Source organism: Panulirus ornatus, chromosome 2 (assembly GCF_036320965.1).
Source record: "Panulirus ornatus isolate Po-2019 chromosome 2, ASM3632096v1, whole genome shotgun sequence".
Taxonomy (NCBI): domain Eukaryota; kingdom Metazoa; phylum Arthropoda; class Malacostraca; order Decapoda; family Palinuridae; genus Panulirus; species Panulirus ornatus.
This window is the reverse complement of record NC_092225.1, coordinates 103996213-104016255: the sequence shown is the minus strand read 5'-3', so window position 1 is coordinate 104016255 and position 20043 is coordinate 103996213. Positions and strand designations below refer to the sequence as shown.

Here is a 20043-nt window from a genome sequence, read left to right as displayed (position 1 = left end):
TACTACTATTATCATTATTGTTACTACTACTACTACTACTACTACTATTACTACTACTACTACTACTACTAACACCACTACTACTACTATTACTACTACTACTACTATTATCATTATTGTTACTACTACTACTACTATTACTACTACTACTGCTATTACTACTACTACTACTACTACTACTACTACTACTAACACCACTACTACTACTATTACTACTACTACTACTATTATCATTATTGTTACTACTACTACTACTACTACTACTACTACTACTACTACTACTACTACTATCATTATTATTATCATTACTACTTCTACTACTACTACTACTACTACTACTACTATCATTATTATTATCATTACTACTTCTACTACTACTACTACTACTACTACTACTACTATCATTATTATTATTATTACTACTTCTACTACTACTACTACTACTACTACTACTACTATCATTATTATTATTATTACTACTTCTACTACTACTACTACTACTACTACTACTACTACTACTACTATCATTATTATTATTACTACTACTACTACTGCTACTATTACTACTACTACTACTACTACTACTACAACTATTATCATTATTATTCTTACTACTACTACTACTGCTGCTACTATTACTACTACTGCTACTACTACTACTACTAATAATAATAATAATAATAATGATAATGATAATAATAATAGTAATGATAATGATAACAATAGCAATGATATCAATGAATAAATCTAACTTAGTGTTATTGCCAAGGTGATACAAGGAATGTTATCTTCATAATATCTTTTTATCTTTTCAGATATGTGAGATAACCCGCTGGACAAGACTTATGCCACTGTGATCATATAGTCAGTGAGTTGATCATATGAAAGATTAGATCATTTCTGAGCCTGGATAATATGATGTTGAGATGAAGATAACCATAATGAAGGTCATCATGATACTAAGATAACACCAGAAGCTAATTTGTGATCTTGGGACGTAGATGACACGAAGATAAGAAAAGTGAACCCTTCTGGACTTTGATTCAATACCAAGGTAATGAATGATAAAGGTTCTAACTAATTCAGAAGTTATAATGATATCATTGGAGGAAAGTGCGCTACACATGATGAAATCATTCCAGTGTTGGGCGATGAAACGGTGAAGCTTATAACAGCAAGAACAGTGTTGCTTACATGACGAACATTTAGCACAGTTTCACATGACGAACACATAACACATTTTCACATGACGAACACATAACACAGTTTCACATGACGAACACATAACACAGTTTCACATGACGAACACATAACACTGCTTTACATGACGAACACATAACATTGTTTCACATGACAAACACATAACAACTTCACTTGGCTATCACATAAAAGTTTAACATGACCAACACGTAAGTCTGTTTCACATAACAAAGACATAACACTATTTCACATGACGAGCAATGAGCTGGTGTGGTTGACAGCCATCAGTGAAGGCAACACCAAGAAAGAAACCATGACAGTTGGTTTGCCCTTTATATAGATGTTTGTTATTGTAAGAGAACGCATGTAGTACATTCTCCGACATGAGCGATTAAATAATATTGTAATTTCGTAATATTTTCTTCAGAAATAACTGAAAATGGAACTAAAGCATTTGAAAAGTGTTTAAGAATCCATGATTTTCCTGAGAAATTTAAGTCTATTTGTGTACGAGTTTACAGTGCCAAGCGTAAACATATTGGTGGTATACACGAATGTGTGTGTGGGTCATGAGATATAGTAAGGTCGAGTGTCAACATTGGAAAAGATCGTAAAACATTTTACATCATTTGAGGTTTACCTCTGTGATCCCCAGGTGATCCTCGACTCAAATCATGTGATTCAGAGGTGTTCCTCAACCCCTATTATGTGATCCGAAGGTGATTCTTGACCCCCATTGTGTGATGCAGAGGTTATCCTTGACCCATATTGTGTGACTTAAAGGTCATCCTCAACTCCTAATGTATGATCAAGAGGTGATCCTTGACCCATACTGTGCGATACTGAGGTGAACCTTGAACTCCTATTACATTAACTTGAGACTCATCCTCGACCCCTTCCTGTGTGATCTTGTGGGATTCTATCTCGTTTACTGAGCCCTAAGACCCAGCACCAGCCCTGGGACACTCACTTGGGATCAACACAAACGACATCTACAGGAGTGAATATGAAGTTCTACCTCTTCCTTGGTCTCACCTCACTTGTCCTGGGTGAGTAAATCAAGAACAATTTCCCTTTACGTTTAATCTGCAAGTGAGAGTATAATATTCTAAGTAGTCTTATGCATAATGCTTCAACTATCTTACAGTATTTTCCCTGTTTTTCAACCATATTTTTTTAGGGATAATCTATGCCTTTTTTTCAGGGTAGAAGAGACAGAGAGTTTTGTAACGTGTTGTGATCATGGTGAACTCATGTGTGTTATGTTGCCAGAGATGTCTTATGTGTTGAAGAACAAGTGTGTTCATCTGTTGGTTTACAATGTTTGCAATTGCTGACATCAAGGGAGGCGAGTTTTAATTCACCATATTATTGAATCACTTTGGAGAAAGTCTCTTGGAGTTTTCATATTTTCTCTGATTTATATTGTGGTCTCCATCTGGGCAGTGACTGTACTGTTCTTATAAAACATTCCATCTAAAATCAACCTAAAATGTTAATGTTAATATATGTCTCTGATGTTGATAATATCAAGATTTGACAACACGAACCATTATCTATATTCTTATACATAGAAAACCAAAGATTTTGTTATCTTGCTGGTACAACTGATGTAAAAATGATAAGTTATCACCTTATATACCATCAATATCTCCAGACTCCTGACTATTTCTTCTGTTGTATTGGTTGGTTTGGTATTTCGACTGTAGGTTTGTCCATTGCCAAGGGACAGTAAGGAGATCAACGGCATTTTGTAACTATCATGAGAATTAATCTTGCACACCTTGGTCAGTGTTGCAGGATAATTCTGATGCAACAGACCCTCTCCTGCATACATAGCCCTCGATTGGTCGAGGGGGAAAAGCTATTAATGATATCTATAGTTTTACGTTTCATTGTCTTTATGTGAGAGTAGAACATCATTGTGTTGTAAATGGTTTGAATGGTTTTCAAATCATATTAATATTATTATTCATGAGTCAAGACTTCATGAAAAATATTTGATGATAATTAAGCCATCAGTCATAATCCATCTTTTTAAATTATCTAATTATTGCTTGACGCTGCGTCAGACGTAATCTGATTTCAAGCTTTTATTTCACAGTTTAAAAGCTGAGATAAAGTTCAGGTTGTAAGCATTATTGCCAGGTCAAAAGTTCATTACGTTAATTAGTTGAGGTTAAAACTGCTTAATTTTGAAGATGTAAATTCAATACTATTATCATCATGATTGAGAATCTATCTTAGGTATAGACATGTTATGTTTCCTGAAGAGAGATAGATATAGTTCACCCAGATAGATATGATCTTTATCGTTATATATATATATATATATATATATATATATATTTTTTTTTTTTTTTTTTTTTTTTCATACTATTTGCCATTTCCCGCGTTAGCGAGGTAGCATTAAGAACAGAGAACTGGGCCTTAGAGAGAATATCCTCACCTGACCCCCTTCTCTGTTCCTTCTTTTGGAAAATTAAAAAAAAACAAGAAAGGGGAGGATTTCCAGCCACCCGCTCCCTCCCCTTTTAGTCGCCTTCTACGACACGCAGGGAATACGTGGGAAGTATTCTTTCTCCCCTATCCCCAGGGATAATATATATATATATATATATATATATATATATATATATATATGTGTGTGTGTGTGTGTGTGTGTGTGTGTGTGTGTGTGTGTGTGTGTGTGTGTGTTCAAAGAGGATTATCACAATTACTATGCAATACAAAGTGGTACTGTGTTGATGATACAGTGTGAGATGAAAGCAAATTTTAGATTTTTCCCTGACTCTATTGTGGTGTGCGTCGACCAATTGATTTGCCATTATGTTCTGTACCAGAGCTGTGGTTTAAGTCACGTGTTGTACCTGGATTACAGTCTATCTATCTATCTTCTAAAACACAAATGTACTTGAAGTTTAATCTTTGAAATGAATTACAAATCTATAAAGAATTTTCTTATTTTTTGGATTGTGTTTTCTTCCCGAGTAGAGAAGTTAGAGTAATTGTCTTTGAGAAAGTTGGAAAAACGAAGATTGATGTCAGAAGGTTTGAGTCAGCCAACTTAGAAAGTGGAAATTAAAACATCTTACATAAGTGAACATCCCACCATAAGTAAACACTTCATTATAAGTACATAGTAATGTCTTGTAAGTGATCAAAACATTAGAACTTTAAATACGGTAGTGTTATGCGTCCTTGGTTCGTGTGCCGTGTATACGTTGGTGATCAATGGCCTTGTTTGGTATATAAGCTCAGCTTACGTGTAGTTCCTGGTCTGTTTACAGATCGTAGTGAGGCTGATCTGTAGTACAGGTGGAGTGTCGTAAACAGGGAGGAGTGGGGAGGTATCTGTTCTCTTGTAAACGTAAGTTTATACAATATTCATATATGAATATGGGCATGTACATGCATGCATATGTCCCAAATAACACACACACACACACACACACACACACACACACACACACACATACACACACTTATATGTATATATATATATATATATATATATATATATATATATATATATATACATGTTTCTCTCTTAAATGTTGAACGCTTTAGTCACAGTCAAAAATCCACATCAAGGCCGGGGCTTAATTGAAATATAGAAATAATCATGAAACGTAAAAAGAAAAGACAAGGAAAAGTATTTAAGAACTTTTGAGAGAGTTAAAAACCTGTCTTTTGAAATGTGCGGCAGGTCATAGTTATTGGGAAAGACATGAGAAGGTAGAGAGGTCCAAAGCTTCAACGTGTAGAAAAAAAAAGGCAGATATCAAAACGGCCCACTCTTGAGTTGCCGATGGCCACACAATAATCATGTGAGACAGCAGCTTGCCGAGCATTGCGTGGTCTAGCTAGTGGTGGGGGCACACAAGCAACCAGCTCTCGGGAGCAAAATCCAAAGTAATACCTATAGAAGAGGAAAAGTGTGTGATGATACAAATTACAGAGCATATATCCTAAAACGACACAACCGTGATGATATAACACAGAAACATCTTCCAACATAAATCATTCAGAACTCAGGATAACAATCGAAATTTTCCAACCTGATATAGACAAACTACAACATAACACGACCTGGAAGGCATAACAGAGCACATCATGTCAGGCACAGCGGAACATAACAGAGCAAATGACCCAAAGAAAAGAGCATGTATGTCGCAGTATATCAAAGTCCCAACTTGCCTGTTCCTTGCCATCTGGGGAACATGGTGTGTCCAGCCTGTCTTGCCCATCACTGGCCATATCATCAAATATTCAGGCTAAGATATTGCCCCCCTCTAGCCTGCTACCCTGCCCCTCAACCTTACCTCTAGATTTACGATCGACCATTACCATCGTCCGTTCATCTGTTACAAATGATCCGCACATAAATTCTTCCTCGTACTTCCTGAGATACTAAACAACGTATGAGTAAGTACGTAGGATCTTGCGACACTGTCATGAAAGCATGTTTATTTCACAATCTCTCTCTCTCTCTCTCTCTCTCTCTCTCTCTCTCTCTCTCTCTCTCTCTCTCTCTCTCTCTCTCTCTCTCTCTCTCTCTCTCTCAACAAGCAAAACTTAGCCAGTGAGGGAAATGCCAAGATTCTAAAACTTATCATAAATGGGAATCGTATGGATTCACGGAGTGTATCGCTGATGATATAGCACTATGAAGCCTAATAATGAGTAGAGCGATGGTGAGAACTTTCATAATAAGAGGCAGGAAGGTAAGGATGACAATACTCATTGCATTTGCAGAGAAGTGAAGAGAAAGGTTAATCAAAAGGAGTATCTCTACCAAGCAGATGTGATAATCTAAAGGCGTGAAATATTTACCTTCCTATCGACTGGGCGAGGCGGGGCGTGGCCAGGTCTGCAGACAGACAAAGAGGTCATCAGTCTCCCAGCCACAGTGTGCTGGGCTGCCGGACTGACACACAGACGTCTGATATCAACCTTCCCCAACCCACAATGAGGCAGGCAGCACCACATCGCCAACCACGCCAGCCAGTGTGGGGCGAGGAGGAGGAGACACACAGAGACACCTGATACGTTCTTCTGTCTCACCACACACATCCAGCAGGACTTTTGTGGTGTGTGGCGTCGAGGGAGGCCCACCTCACGCCACGTAGCCAAACACACACCCGACGGCCGAGGTATAATTGGCGACACGCAGCGGCCTGAGACGAGACAGATGTTTACCTCGGCCCTAATGTGTCTACCTGCCAGACCTCCTGCCGCTTCCTGCACAAGGGCTCCATCATCCTACCTCACCGCAGACCTCCTGCCGCTCCCTTGTCAGGTTTTCCATCATCCTTCCTGCCCATCAGATATCCTGCCACCTCCCTGACAGTCTTCCTATCATCCTTCGTGGCCGAAACCTCTTAATCCTTCCTCCACTAGATTCCCAATCATCCTGCTTCTGCTTCCCTCACAAGGCTCCTATCATCCAGCCTGCCTATTAGATCTCCCGATACTTTTCTCATGACTTTTGCGCCTTAGGACCTTCCCTTGACCCACACAAGGTTACAAGAGGCGTCAAGCCTGAAGGCGTTGACGGAGGGAACCTCCTCATATGCCCTACTTCCTGACCACTATAGACAATGTAAACTTCCAACCTTGACACAAATTTCTTTTCAGCAGTTGAAACCAATCCTACAATGTTGCAGCCTTTAAAACTCCACATAATCTTCTTCTAGAGCGCGTTTAGAGTAATCCAGGGATGATAGCAAACAGAAGGATTAGACATCCAAGATTGGGTTATCCATGATTGCAATATCCGTTGGTTGTACATATCTTTCTTCAGCGTCACTGCTGATAAATTATTTTCACTGTTCGTTTCAACAATTCAAAAGCGACTGACTGAAATAGTGGATCGTAAAGATCATTCCTCTAGAGACTATTTTTAGACAGTAGAAGATTAACTTAAAGTTTTGACGCTTTGCATGTCGCACAAGACGACCTCAACTCAAAAATTCTTTACATCAGATGTTATCTGCGAAACATAGTACAAAGAACTTGGCTCAAACCTTTGAATCACAGTGTTATTCTTAATATTCAAAGAATATTCAGTAAGAAAAAGATAATCCATTAAAGTTTTACCGACGAACTTTTAAGGAAATTCTGGATTTTTTCTTTAAAAAAAATTAACAAAGAAAATAACATCTGAACTTAGTCGTGGCAGCGGTGTAGACTATCATCATCATCTACCTGGATGATGATTACATTCCAATAATTATCACAATCTCAGGTAATGAGGCGGGCGAGGGGTGCCTGCCTCATCAACCCTCACCTACGGACGCCACACAGGATCCATAACGTGGGTTGGCCAGCCACGATGAATGGTCCAGTAGGACACTCCTGCTGAGGTCTTGTCCACACACACAATACTAGTTACTAATGAAGGTTGGCTGGCTAGCAGGTGCTTGGCACCTTCCATTACATCCTTGTGTATTATTCAAAAGCTCGACTGCCCTCAGCAAGCAAGCAAGCAACTGCTTCATCATATTCTCCCGATGTTGTCTTTCATCTGTTCTCAACTCAGGAGACACAGATGTTACGGTTGTTGTGTTGTGACGATGGACGGAATAAACGAGTGTCATTATTTGGGCCCTCCTGTTGCACAGACCTCTCTCTCTCTCTCTCTCTCTCTCTCTCTCTCTCTCTCTCTCTCTCTCTCTCTCTCTCTCTCTCTTTGTCATTTCGTATTTTCCTTGTCGTCCAATTTCTTATATCGCACATATTCGCTCGGGTGTTTCTCATGTAGTGGATGTCTTTATACCATTTCCACATGATATCTTTGATGTCATAATCATCAGTTTTCTGTTCGTTCGTCTGTGTAGGTTTGTTACGTGGTTGGTTTCCTTTGTGTCTGTGGATGTTTACCACACTGATATATCTCTGTGGCTCACAGCCAGGCTGTCTGTGAGTCTTGGCTTTGTGTTTATGTGTGACATACGTCATACACTTGTCTTCCTGGTTCAGTCGTGATGGTGGCTTGTTCTCATTCCAGTCATCACACAGGTCAACACTCATGACTACATGTGTGTGGCGTAACTCCAGACCTGGACGAGCGGACGGAGGAGTTACCATGTGACTGACATGAAGATACGTGTATATCTATTATTGATGTCCCTAAAGTTATTCACGATGATGATCATTATCATTACGTGAATCATGACTTCTATACCTAAGTTCTATCTATCACAACCCTGCCAGTCACTTATCTATCACTTCGTGATATTTCAATTTCATCCTTACGTCGTTTGTCAACAAGGACCTTCTCTTACTGCAGCACGGGTCTCTACCCTCGAAAATAATGCTGGCCAGCTTTATCACTTCTTATCTCTCACGTGATCAGTATTGATCACTTCCTTATTTACATACGTTACCATATAACCAGAAGACTCACGCACCTGCACCGCTCTCCTGCCTCTCTCTCCGTGTAAACCTGATTCTACCAATCACGTGTTGATATTCCTGATAATAGACCTATCTACGCTGCACAAAATATAAAATTTCATATCTATATCAAGATCTATATATATATATATATGTCTCTATCTATCTATCTATCGCGTACCTCTCTCTCTCTCTCTCTCTCTCTCTCTCTCTCTCTCTCTCTCTCTCTCTCTCTCTCTCTCTCTCTCTCTGTCATGATAGATGGGTTAGATACAAATGTACAGGACAATCGTGTATATGAAACTCAAAAGATAACATTGATATTCTATGATATCCGATATTGATGAACATCTCACTAACATTCTTCCTCTCTGCCTCCATTTAGGTTTTGAATTTCGTATCCTGAACATGGTCAAACCCATTAACAACATCATCACTCTGAGTCTACAACAACACAAGTGTTGTCGTCAATACTACCTCATCACCCGCTACGTCTGGCAGCGACGCCATTGTGTTGGCACATTGCTCAACACTCTTTGTGTTCGCTGTTTTGGCTCAGCAAATTGTTCTTCTTTAAAAGCTGGACGATCCTCACACCTCAAACAAAGGCTATCGCCATTTGGATGAGTTTTGATATTAATCTCAAAAATGAGTTTAGTTCTGTGAGGAGGTCTTCCTCGTATGGTATATGGTTCTGTGAGGAGGTCTTCCTCGTATGGTACATGGTTGTGATGTGAGGAGGTCTTCCTCGTACGGTACATGGTTGTGATGTGAGGAGGTCTTCCTCGTATGGTACATGGTTGTGATGTGAGGAGGTCTTCCTCGTATGGTACATGGTTCTGTGAGGAGGTCTTCCTCGTATGGTACATGGTTGTGATGTGAGGAGGTCTTCCTCGTATGGTACATGGTTCTGTGAGGAGGTCTTCCTCGTATGTTACATGGTTGTGATGTGAGGAGGTCTTCCTCGTATGGTACATGGTTGTGATGTGAGGAGGTCTTCCTCGTATGGTACATGGTTCTGTGAGGAGGTCTTCCTCGTATGGTACATGGTTCTGTGAGGAGGTCTTCCTCGTATGGTACATGGTTGTGATGTGAGGAGGTCTTCCTCGTATGTTACATGGTTGTGATGTGAGGAGGTCTTCCTCGTATGTTACATGGTTGTGATGTGAGGAGGTCTTCCTCGTATGTTACATGGTTCTGTGAGGAGGTCTTCCTCGTATGGTACATGGTTGTGATGTGAGGAGGTCTTCCTCGTATAGTACATGGTTGTGATGTGAGGAGGTCTTCCTCGTATAGTACATGGTTGTGATGTGAGGAGGTCTTCCTCGTATGGTACATGGTTGTGATGTGAGGAGGTCTTCCTCGTATGGTACATGGTTGTGATGTGAGGAGGTCTTCCTCGTATAGTACATGGTTGTGATGTGAGGAGGTCTTCCTCGTATGTTACATGGTTGTGATGTGAGGAGGTCTTCCTCGTATGTTACATGGTTGTGATGTGAGGAGGTCTTCCTCGTATGTTACATGGTTGTGATGTGAGGAGGTCTTCCTCGTATGGTACATGGTTGTGATGTTATACAACATGGTAAGTGTTGTGAGTTGTGTTCTGGTCACTACACGTCCTCCCCGGACGATGGATCATAACGACGTAGTCACAAGTAGTTACGGTGAACTGCTGGTTATGCGTGGTGACCTGTGCCTCACTCATCTGTCCTCCACCAACACCACTGAACCACTGTGGTGCTCCAACACGTACGACCCACCACCACCACCAGCACCAGCCCCCCCCCCCCCACCAAAAAGTCCCCAGTGGTCATCAACACAAGCAACGCGGCACTCCCCTCCACCCCCCACCCCTCCCTCCCCCTCCTCCCCCACCCCTCCCTCCCCTCCTCCCCCCACCCCCCCTCCCCCTCCCTTACAACTAGGCTGATTGTATCAGGAACTTTCCAGAATATGGAACATGGGCGTCAGGTCCAGCCCTCCACCATGGGAGGGACCAGACTGGACCCCCACCATGGGAGGGACCAGACTGGACCCACCACCATGGGAGGGACCAGACTGGACCCACCACCATGGGAGGGACCAGACTGAACCCACCACCATGGGAGGGACCAGACTGGACCCACCACCATGGGAGGGACCAGACTGGACCCACCACCATGGGAGGGACCAGACTGAACCCACCACCATGGGAGGGACCAGACTGAACCCCCACCATGGGAGGGACCAGACTGAACCCACCACCATGGGAGGGACCAGACTGGACCCACCACCATGGGAGGGACCAGACTGGACCCCCACCATGGGAGGGACCAGACTGGACCCCCACCATGGGAGGGACCAGACTGAACCCACCACCATGGGAGGGACCAGACTGGACCCACCACCATGGGAGGGACCAGACTGAACCCACTACATATTCACGGTCTAAATCACATAAACTCTTAGTCAAACACGAACAACCTTATCCCACCTTCCTGTCAACGTTGGCATTACCACAACCGGGTAATCTACCACAGGAAAGTGGAAGTAGTTGTAGGTAGATGGGTGGAGGGTATTGCTGGACTGTTCCCTGCTTAGTGGAAGATTGGCACATCATTACTAAGACCATCCGGGTCAAACCTCCACACTCCATGTTCTGGTGACATGTTGTTCTTCCTCGTGTGACCCACACACAACCCGGACACAAGGAGGTCCTTCTACATATCCAGGATGTAGGAGACCTGGCCACCAAGGTGGACGGGTTATGGTACACTACATCGTCAGGACCTGTGACAGGAATGTGTGATGGGAAGGACTAGTGACTCACTGTGAAAGATGGAGTGAACAGCGTGATGGTAATAGACAATTGTGTTAATGTATAACTATGCACACAGACACACACACACAGGCACACACACATATTCAAACACGCGTTCATATATGAAAATATGTATAAATTGCAAGAGGTCACAGTGGTGTGCTTGACCTGGTATGTGCATAAAACCCGTGTTTCATTTTTCTCGTGGTTTTATATATATATATATATATATATATATATATATATATATATATATATATATATATATATATATTTTTGTTTTTTTTTTTTTATACTTTGTCGCTGTCTCCCGCGTTTGCGAGGTAGCGGAAGGAAACAGACGAAAGAAATGGCCCAACCCCCCCCATACACATGTACATACACACGTCCACACACACAAATATACATACCTACACAGCTTTCCATGGTTTACCCCGGACGCTTCACATGCCTTGATTCAATCCACTGACAGCACGTCAACCCCTGTATACCACATCGCTCCAATTCACTCTATTCCTTGCCCTCCTTTCACCCTCCTGCATGTTCAGGCCCCGATCACACAAAATCTTTTTCACTCCATCTTTCCACCTCCAATTTGGTCTCCCTCTTCTCGTTCCCTCCACCTCCGACACATATATCCTCTTGGTCAATCTTTCCTCACTCATTCTCTCCATGTGCCCAAACCATTTTAAAACACCCTCTTCTGCTCTCTCAACCACGCTCTTTTTATTTCCACACATCTCTCTTACCCTTACGTTACTTACTCGATCAAACCACCTCACACCACACATTGTCCTCAAACATCTCATTTCCAGCACATCCATCCTCCTGCGCACAACTCTATCCATAGCCCACGCCTCGCAACCATACAACATTGTTGGAACTACTATTCCTTCAAACATACCCATTTTTGCTTTCCGGGATAATGTTCTCGACTTCCACACATTTTTCAAGGCTCCCAAAATTTTCGCCCCCTCCCCCACCCTATGATCCACTTCCGCTTCCATGGTTCCATCCGCTGACAGATCCACTCCCAGATATCTAAAACACTTCACTTCCTCCAGTTTTTCACCATTCAAACTCACCTCCCAATTGACTTGACCCTCAACCCTACTGTACCTAATAACCTTGCTCTTATTCACATTTACTCTTAACTTTCTTCTTCCACACACTTTACCAAACTCCGTCACCAGCTTCTGCAGTTTCTCACATGAATCCGCCACCAGCGCTGTATCATCAGCGAACAACAACTGACTCACTTCCCAAGCTCTCTCATCCCCAACAGACTTCATACTTGCCCCTCTTTCCAAGACTCTTGCATTTACCTCCCTAACAACCCCATCCATAAACAAATTAAACAACCATGGAGACATCACACACCCCTACCGCAAACCTACATTCACTGAGAACCAATCACTTTCCTCTCTTCCTACACGTACACATGCCTTACTTCCTCGATAAAAACTTTTCACTGCTTCTAACAACTTGCCTCCCACACCATATGTTCTTAATACCTTCCACAGAGCATCTCTATCAACTCTATCATATGCCTTCTCCAGATCCATAAATGCTACATACAAATCCATTTGCTTTTCTAAGTATTTCTCACATACATTCTTCAAAGCAAACACCTGATCCACACATCCTCTACCACTTCTGAAACCACACTGCTCTTCCCCAATCTGATGCTCTGTACATGCCTTCACCCTTTCAATCAATACCCTCCCATATAATTTACCAGGAATACTCAACAAACTTATACCTCTGTAATTTGAGCACTCACTCTTATCCCCTTTGCCTTTGTACAATGGCACTATGCACGCATTCCGCCAATCCTCAGGCACCTCACCATGAGTCATACATACATTAAATAACCTTACCAACCAGTCAACAATACAGTCACCCCCTTTTTTAATAAATTCCACTGCAATACCATCCAAACCTGCTGCCTTGCAGGTTTAGAAAGGGTAGTGAGTGGTGGGATGAAGAAGTAAGAGTATTAGTGAAAGAGAAGAGAGAGGCATTTGGACGATTTTTGCAGGGAAAAAATGCAATTGAGTGGGAGAAGTATAAAAGAAAGAGACAGGAGGTCAAGAGAAAGGTGCAAGAGGTGAAAAAAAGGGCAAATGAGAGTTGGGGTGAGAGACTATCAGTAAATTTTAGGGAGAATAAAAAGATGTTCTGGAAGGAGGTAAATAGGGTGCGTAAGACAAGGGAGCAAATGGGAACTTCAGTGAAGGGCGTAAATGGGGAGGTGATAACAAGTAGTGGTGATGTGAGAAGGAGATGGAATGAGTATTTTGAAGGTTTGTTGAATGTGTCTGATGACAGAGTAGCAGATATAGGGTGTTTGGGTCGAGGTGGTGTGCAAAGTGAGAGGGTTAGGGAAAATGATTTGGTAAACAGAGAAGAGGTAGTAAAAGCTTTGCGGAAGATGAAAGCCGGCAAGGCAGCAGGTTTGGATGGTATTGCAGTGGAATTTATTATATATATATATATATATATATATATATATATATATTCATTTCAAGCTGAGGGTTTGTTTTCTAGGTTGTTTCTTGCATTTTTCATGTGTATATATATGTATGTGTGTGTGTGTGTATGTGCGTATGTGTGTGTATGTGTGTGTGTGTGTATATGTATATATATATGTATATTATCCCTGGGGATAGGGGTGAAAGAATACTTCCCACGTATTCCTCGCGTGTCGTAGAAAGCGACTAGAGGGGACGGGAGCGGGGGGCCGGAAATCCTCCCCTCCTTGTATTAACTTTCTAAAATGGGAAACAGAAGGAGTCACGCGGGGAGTGATCATCCTCCTCGAAGGCTCAGAGTGGGGTGCCTAAATGTGTGTGGATGTAACCAAGATGTGAAAAAAGGAGAGATAGGTAGTATGTTTGAGGAAAGGAACCTGGATGTTTTGGCTCTGAGTGAAACGAAGCTCAAGGGTAAAGGGGAAGAGTGGTTTGGAAATGTCTGGGGAGTGAAGTCAGGGGTTAGTGAGAGGACAAGAGCAAGGGAAGGAGTAGCAATACTCCTGAAACAGGAGTTGTGGGAGTATGTGATAGAATGTAAGAAAGTAAATTCTCGATTAATATGGGTAAAATTGAAAGTTGATGGAGAGAGGTGGGTGATTATTGGTGCATATGCACCTGGGCATGAGAAGAAAGATCATGAGAGGCAAGTGTTTTGGGAGCAGCTGAATGAGTGTGTTAGCGGTTTTGATGCACGAGACCGGGTTATAGTGATGGGTGATTTGAATGCAAAGGTGAGTAATGTGGCAGTTGAGGGAATAATTGGTATGCATGGGGTGTTCAGTGTTGTAAATGGAAATGGTGAAGAGCTTGTAGATTTATGTGCTGAAAAAGGACTGATGATTGGGAATACCTGGTTTAAAAAGCGAGATATACATAAGTATACTTATGTAAGTAGGAGAGATGGCCAGAGAGCGTTATTGGATTACGTGTTAATTGACAGGCGTGCGAAAGAGAGACTTTTGGATGTTAATGTGCTGAGAGGTGCAACTGGAGGGATGTCTGATCATTATCTTGTGGAGGCTAAGGTGAAGATTAGTATGGGTTTTCAGAAAAGAGGAGTGAATGTTGGGGTGAAGAAGGTGGTGAGAGTAAGTGAGCTTGGGAAGGAGACCTGTGTGGGGAAGTACCAGGAGAGACTGTGTACAGAATGGAAAAAGGTGAGAACAATGGAAGTAAGGGGAGTGGGGGAGGAATGGGATGTATTTAGGGAATCAGTGATGGATTGCGCAAAAGATGCTTGTGGCATGAGAAGAGTGGGAGGTGGGCTGTTTAGAAAGGGTAGTGAGTGGTGGGATGAAGAAGTAAGAGTATTAGTGAAAGAGAAGAGAGAGGCATTTGGACGATTTTTGCAGGGAAAAATGCAATTGAGTGGGAGAAGTATAAAAGAAAGAGACAGGAGGTCAAGAGAAAGGTGCAAGAGGTGAAAAAAAGGGCAAATGAGAGTTGGGGTGAGAGACTATCAGTAAATTTTAGGGAGAATAAAAAGATGTTCTGGAAGGAGGTAAATAGGGTGCGTAAGACAAGGGAGCAAATGGGAACTTCAGTGAAGGGCGTAAATGGGGAGGTGATAACAAGTAGTGGTGATGTGAGAAGGAGATGGAATGAGTATTTTGAAGGTTTGTTGAATGTGTCTGATGACAGAGTAGCAGATATAGGGTGTTTTGGTCGAGGTGGTGTGCAAAGTGAGAGGGTTAGGGAAAATGATTTGGTAAACAGAGAAGAGGTAGTAAAAGTTTTGCGGAAGATGAAAGCCGGCAAGGCAGCAGGTTTGGATGGTATTGCAGTGGAATTTATTAAAAAAGGGGGTGACTGTATTGTTGACTGGTTGGTAAGGTTATTTAATGTATGTATGACTCATGGTGAGGTGCCTGAGGATTGGCGGAATGCGTGCATAGTGCCATTGTACAAAGGCAAAGGGGATAAGAGTGAGTGCTCAAATTACAGAGGTATAAGTTTGTTGAGTATTCCTGGTAAATTATATGGGAGGGTATTGATTGAGAGGGTGAAGGCATGTACAGAGCATCAGATTGGGGAAGAGCAGTGCGGTTTCAGAAGTGGTAGAGGATGTGTGGATCAGGTGTTTGCTTTGAAGAATGTATGTGAGAAATACTTAGAAAAGCAAATGGATTTGTATGTAGCATTTATGGATCTGGAGAAGGCATATGATAGAGTTGATAGAGATGCTCTGTGGAAGGTATTAAGAATATATGGTGTGAGAGGCAAGTTGTTAGAAGCAGTGAAAAGTTTTTATCGAGGATGTAAGGCATGTGTACGTGAAGGAAGAGAGGAAAGTGATTGGTTCTCAGTGAATGTAGGTTTGCGGTAGGGGTGTGTGATGTCTCCATGGTTGTTTAATTTGTTTATGGATGGGGTTGTTAGGGAGGTAAATGCAAGAGTCCTGGAAAGAGGGGCAAGTATGAAGTCTGTTGGGGATGAGAGAGCTTGGGAAGTGAGTCAGTTGTTGTTCGCTGATGATACAGCGCTGGTGGCTGATTCATGTGAGAAACTGCAGAAGCTGGTGACTGAGTTTGGTAAAGTGTGTGGAAGAAGAAAGTTAAGAGTAAATGTGAATAAGAGCAAGGTTATTAGGTACAGTAGGGTTGAGGGTCAAGTCAATTGGGAGGTGAGTTTGAATGGAGAAAAACTGGAGGAAGTGAAGTGTTTTAGATATCTGGGAGTGGATCTGTCAGCGGATGGAACCATGGAAGCGGAAGTGGATCATAGGGTGGGGGAGGGGGCGAAAATTTTGGGAGCCTTGAAAAATGTGTGGAAGTCGAGAACATTATCTCGGAAAGCAAAAATGGGTATGTTTGAAGGAATAGTGGTTCCAACAATGCTGTATGGTTGCGAGGCGTGGGCTATGGATAGAGTTGTGCGCAGGAGGATGGATGTGCTGGAAATGAGATGTTTGAGGACAATGTGTGGTGTGAGGTGGTTTGATCGAGTAAGTAACGTAAGGGTAAGAGAGATGTGTGGAAATAAAAAGAGCGTGGTTGAGAGAGCAGAAGAGGGTGTTTTGAAATGGTTTGGGCACATGGAGAGAATGAGTGAGGAAAGATTGACCAAGAGGATATACGTGTCGGAGGTGGAGGGAACGAGGAGAAGAGGGAGACCAAATTGGAGGTGGAAAGATGGAGTGAAAAAGATTTTGTGTGATCGGGGCCTGAACATGCAGGAGGGTGAAAGGAGGGCAAGGAATAGAGTGAATTGGAGCGATGTGGTATACAGGGGTTGACGTGCTGTCAGTGGATTGAATCAAGGCATGTGAAGCGTCTGGGGTAAACCATGGAAAGCTGTGTAGGTATGTATATTTGCGTGTGTGGACGTGTGTATGTACATGTGTATGGGGGGGGGGGTTGGGCCATTTCTTTCGTCTGTTTCCTTGCGCTACCTCGCAAATGCGGGAGACAGCGACAAAGTATAAAAAAAAAAAAAAAAAAAAAAATATATATATATATATATATATATATATATATATATATATATATATATATATATATATATATATATATATATATATATATATGTATGTATATCATCCCTGGGGTTAGGGGAGAAAGAATACTTCCCACGTATTCCCTGCGTGTCGTAGGTGTCGTAGAAGGCGACTGAAAGGGAAGGGAGCGGGTGGCTCGAAATCCTCCCCTCTCGTTTTTTTTTTTTAATTTTCCAAAAGAAGGGACAGAGAAGGGGGGCCAGGTGAGGATATTCCCTCAAAGGTCCAGTCCTCTGTTCTTAACGCAACCTCGCTAATGCGGGAGAGGGCGAATAGTATGAAAGAAAGAAAAAAAAAAAAAAAATATATATATATATATATATATATATATATATATATATATATATATATATATATATATATATATATATATATATATCTAACAAAAGGGTAGAAATATACACATTAACAGGTCATTGTGATTTCATATCTACATACAGTATTTCCAATGAGGCGGAACCATATCTGAATATGTTTGATGATTTCATAATTGGAAAAAGAGATTTGAGAAAAAAAAATTTGGATTACGAAATAATGCAAAGAGACCAAGACATGATACACCAGTGGTCAGACAAATGACTGATGAAATTCAAACCCTTAAAGGCAAAAGTGTAGAAGATGGGAATGAGTTTAAATGGACCGTAGGTTGAGCACTGTACTGGGGGAGATGAGGTACGAGAGTCAAACTGTATGTGGCAGAGACACAAGGGTGAGCTGGACCATGAACCTGTCGTCACCAGGACCGTGAAGGAGGCAAACTATGATTTGCTTAACCACATAATTCACTCCCAACTTGAGGCCTGTGACGTGCAGGAAGACATACACAATGTAGGTTCGAATCCTCAGTGGAAAGTGCTTCATCAGCTTGACCTCCTCACACCTGGGCCACGTTGAGCGACTGGCAAAGGGTCATGGGAATGCAACGAGAATGGTACAAGACCTGAGTGGAATAAGTGATGAAGGGAGAAGGGAAGCCTTCGGTGTGGCCATACTGGAAGAAGGTAGGGTAAGGGCAGATGTGATGACTGGATATAAAATCCTCAGAGGCCACAAAGACGGAGTTATAGAACGGTTGTCTGATGCTGGCAATGTGTCCAGAACAAGAGTGCACAGCTGGGTGACCAGCGTGAGGAAAAGTACGGAGGGACGTGAGGAAGTGTACAGAGGGACGTGAGGAAGTGTACAGAGGGACGTGAGGAAGTGTAAGGAGGGACGTGAGGAAGTGTACAGAGGGACGTGAGGAAGTGTACAGAGGGACGTGAGGAAGTGTACAGAGGGACGTGAGGAAGTGTACAGAGGGACGTGAGGAAGTGTACAGAGGGACGTGAGGAAGTGTAAGGAGGGACGTGAGGAAGTGTACAGAGGGACGTGAGGAAGTGTACAGAGGGACGTGAGGAAGTGTACAGAGGGACGTGAGGAAGCGTATGGAGGGACGTAAATAAGTGTACGGAGGGACGTGAGGAAGTGTACGGAGGGACGTGAGGAAGTGTACGGAGGGACGTGAGGAAGTGTACGGAGGCACGTGAGGAAGTGTATGGAGGCACGTGAGGAAGTGTACGGAGGCACATGAGGAATATAACTCGTGGAAGATGTAAAGTTATGAATGAGTCAGTACAAGTATCGCAGGAATATACAACAACATTCAACAAACTAGCGAGGTTTAAAGTAGAGGCTTCAAGTGTAGTACTTCCCCTGGATACGTACAAACATGTTATGAAACAAATGTTACAACCCACGTGACCAGATGTACACACCTGCATACAGACCTCTTCACACACACACACACACACACACACACACACACACACACACACACACACACACACACAAACTTAGAGAAAGAAAAAAAGAGAGAGTGGGGAAGGGGACGGGGGGAATGTAAACCTCCCTCCTCGTACAGTACAAATAAGTGATTAATGACAAATAGGCAATTACACCCAACACCATAACAGAGACACACAGAGAAGGAAACCATTAGTTCGTTTGTTCCTGACACTCCCTTCTGAGAACAGGAAGGATCTTTATATATATATAAATATATATATATATATATATATATATATATATATATATATATATATATATATATATATATATATATATATATATATATATATATGAGATCTGTTTTCATGTTTGATCGCCGTTTCCCGTGTTAGCGGGGTAGCACCAGGAATCAGACGAAGAAATGATGCATCTGCTCGCGTCGTTTTTCTATCCGTTGTATGTAATGCATCGAAACCACAGCTCCCTATCCACGTTCAGGCCCCACAAACCTTTACATGTTTTACCCCAGACGTTTCACATGCCCTGGTTTAGTCCACTGACAGCACGTCGACCCCGGTATACCGCATCGTTCCAATTCACTCTATTCCTTGCACGCCTTTCACCCTCCTGCATGTTCAGGCCCCGATAGCTCAAATTTTTTTTTACTCCATCCTTCCATCTTGGATCCAATTTGGTCTCCCACTTCTCCTCGTTCCCTCCACCTCTGACACATATATCCTCTTTGTCAATCTTTCCTCACTCATTCTCTCCATGTGACCAAACCATTTCAACACACCCTCTTCTGCTCTCTCAACCACACTCTTTGTATTTCCACGCATCTC

General features: G+C 42.2%; 1 protein-coding gene across 4 annotated transcripts in view; it reads left to right on the top strand.

The window, feature by feature from the left end:
- Positions 1-20043, top strand: part of LOC139759098 (uncharacterized) — a 339811-nt gene that overhangs the window by 162759 nt on the left and 157009 nt on the right. For 2 of the 4 annotated variants that reach the window (XM_071681085.1, XM_071681076.1), the window contains exon 3: positions 816-2249. In XM_071681085.1, coding sequence (XP_071537186.1) covers positions 2207-2249 — 43 coding nt within the window. In that variant the 5' untranslated portion in view covers positions 816-2206. The remainder of the gene's footprint in view (positions 1-815; positions 2250-20043) is intronic. The other 2 variants (XM_071681058.1, XM_071681066.1) reach the window with 2 other exon arrangements.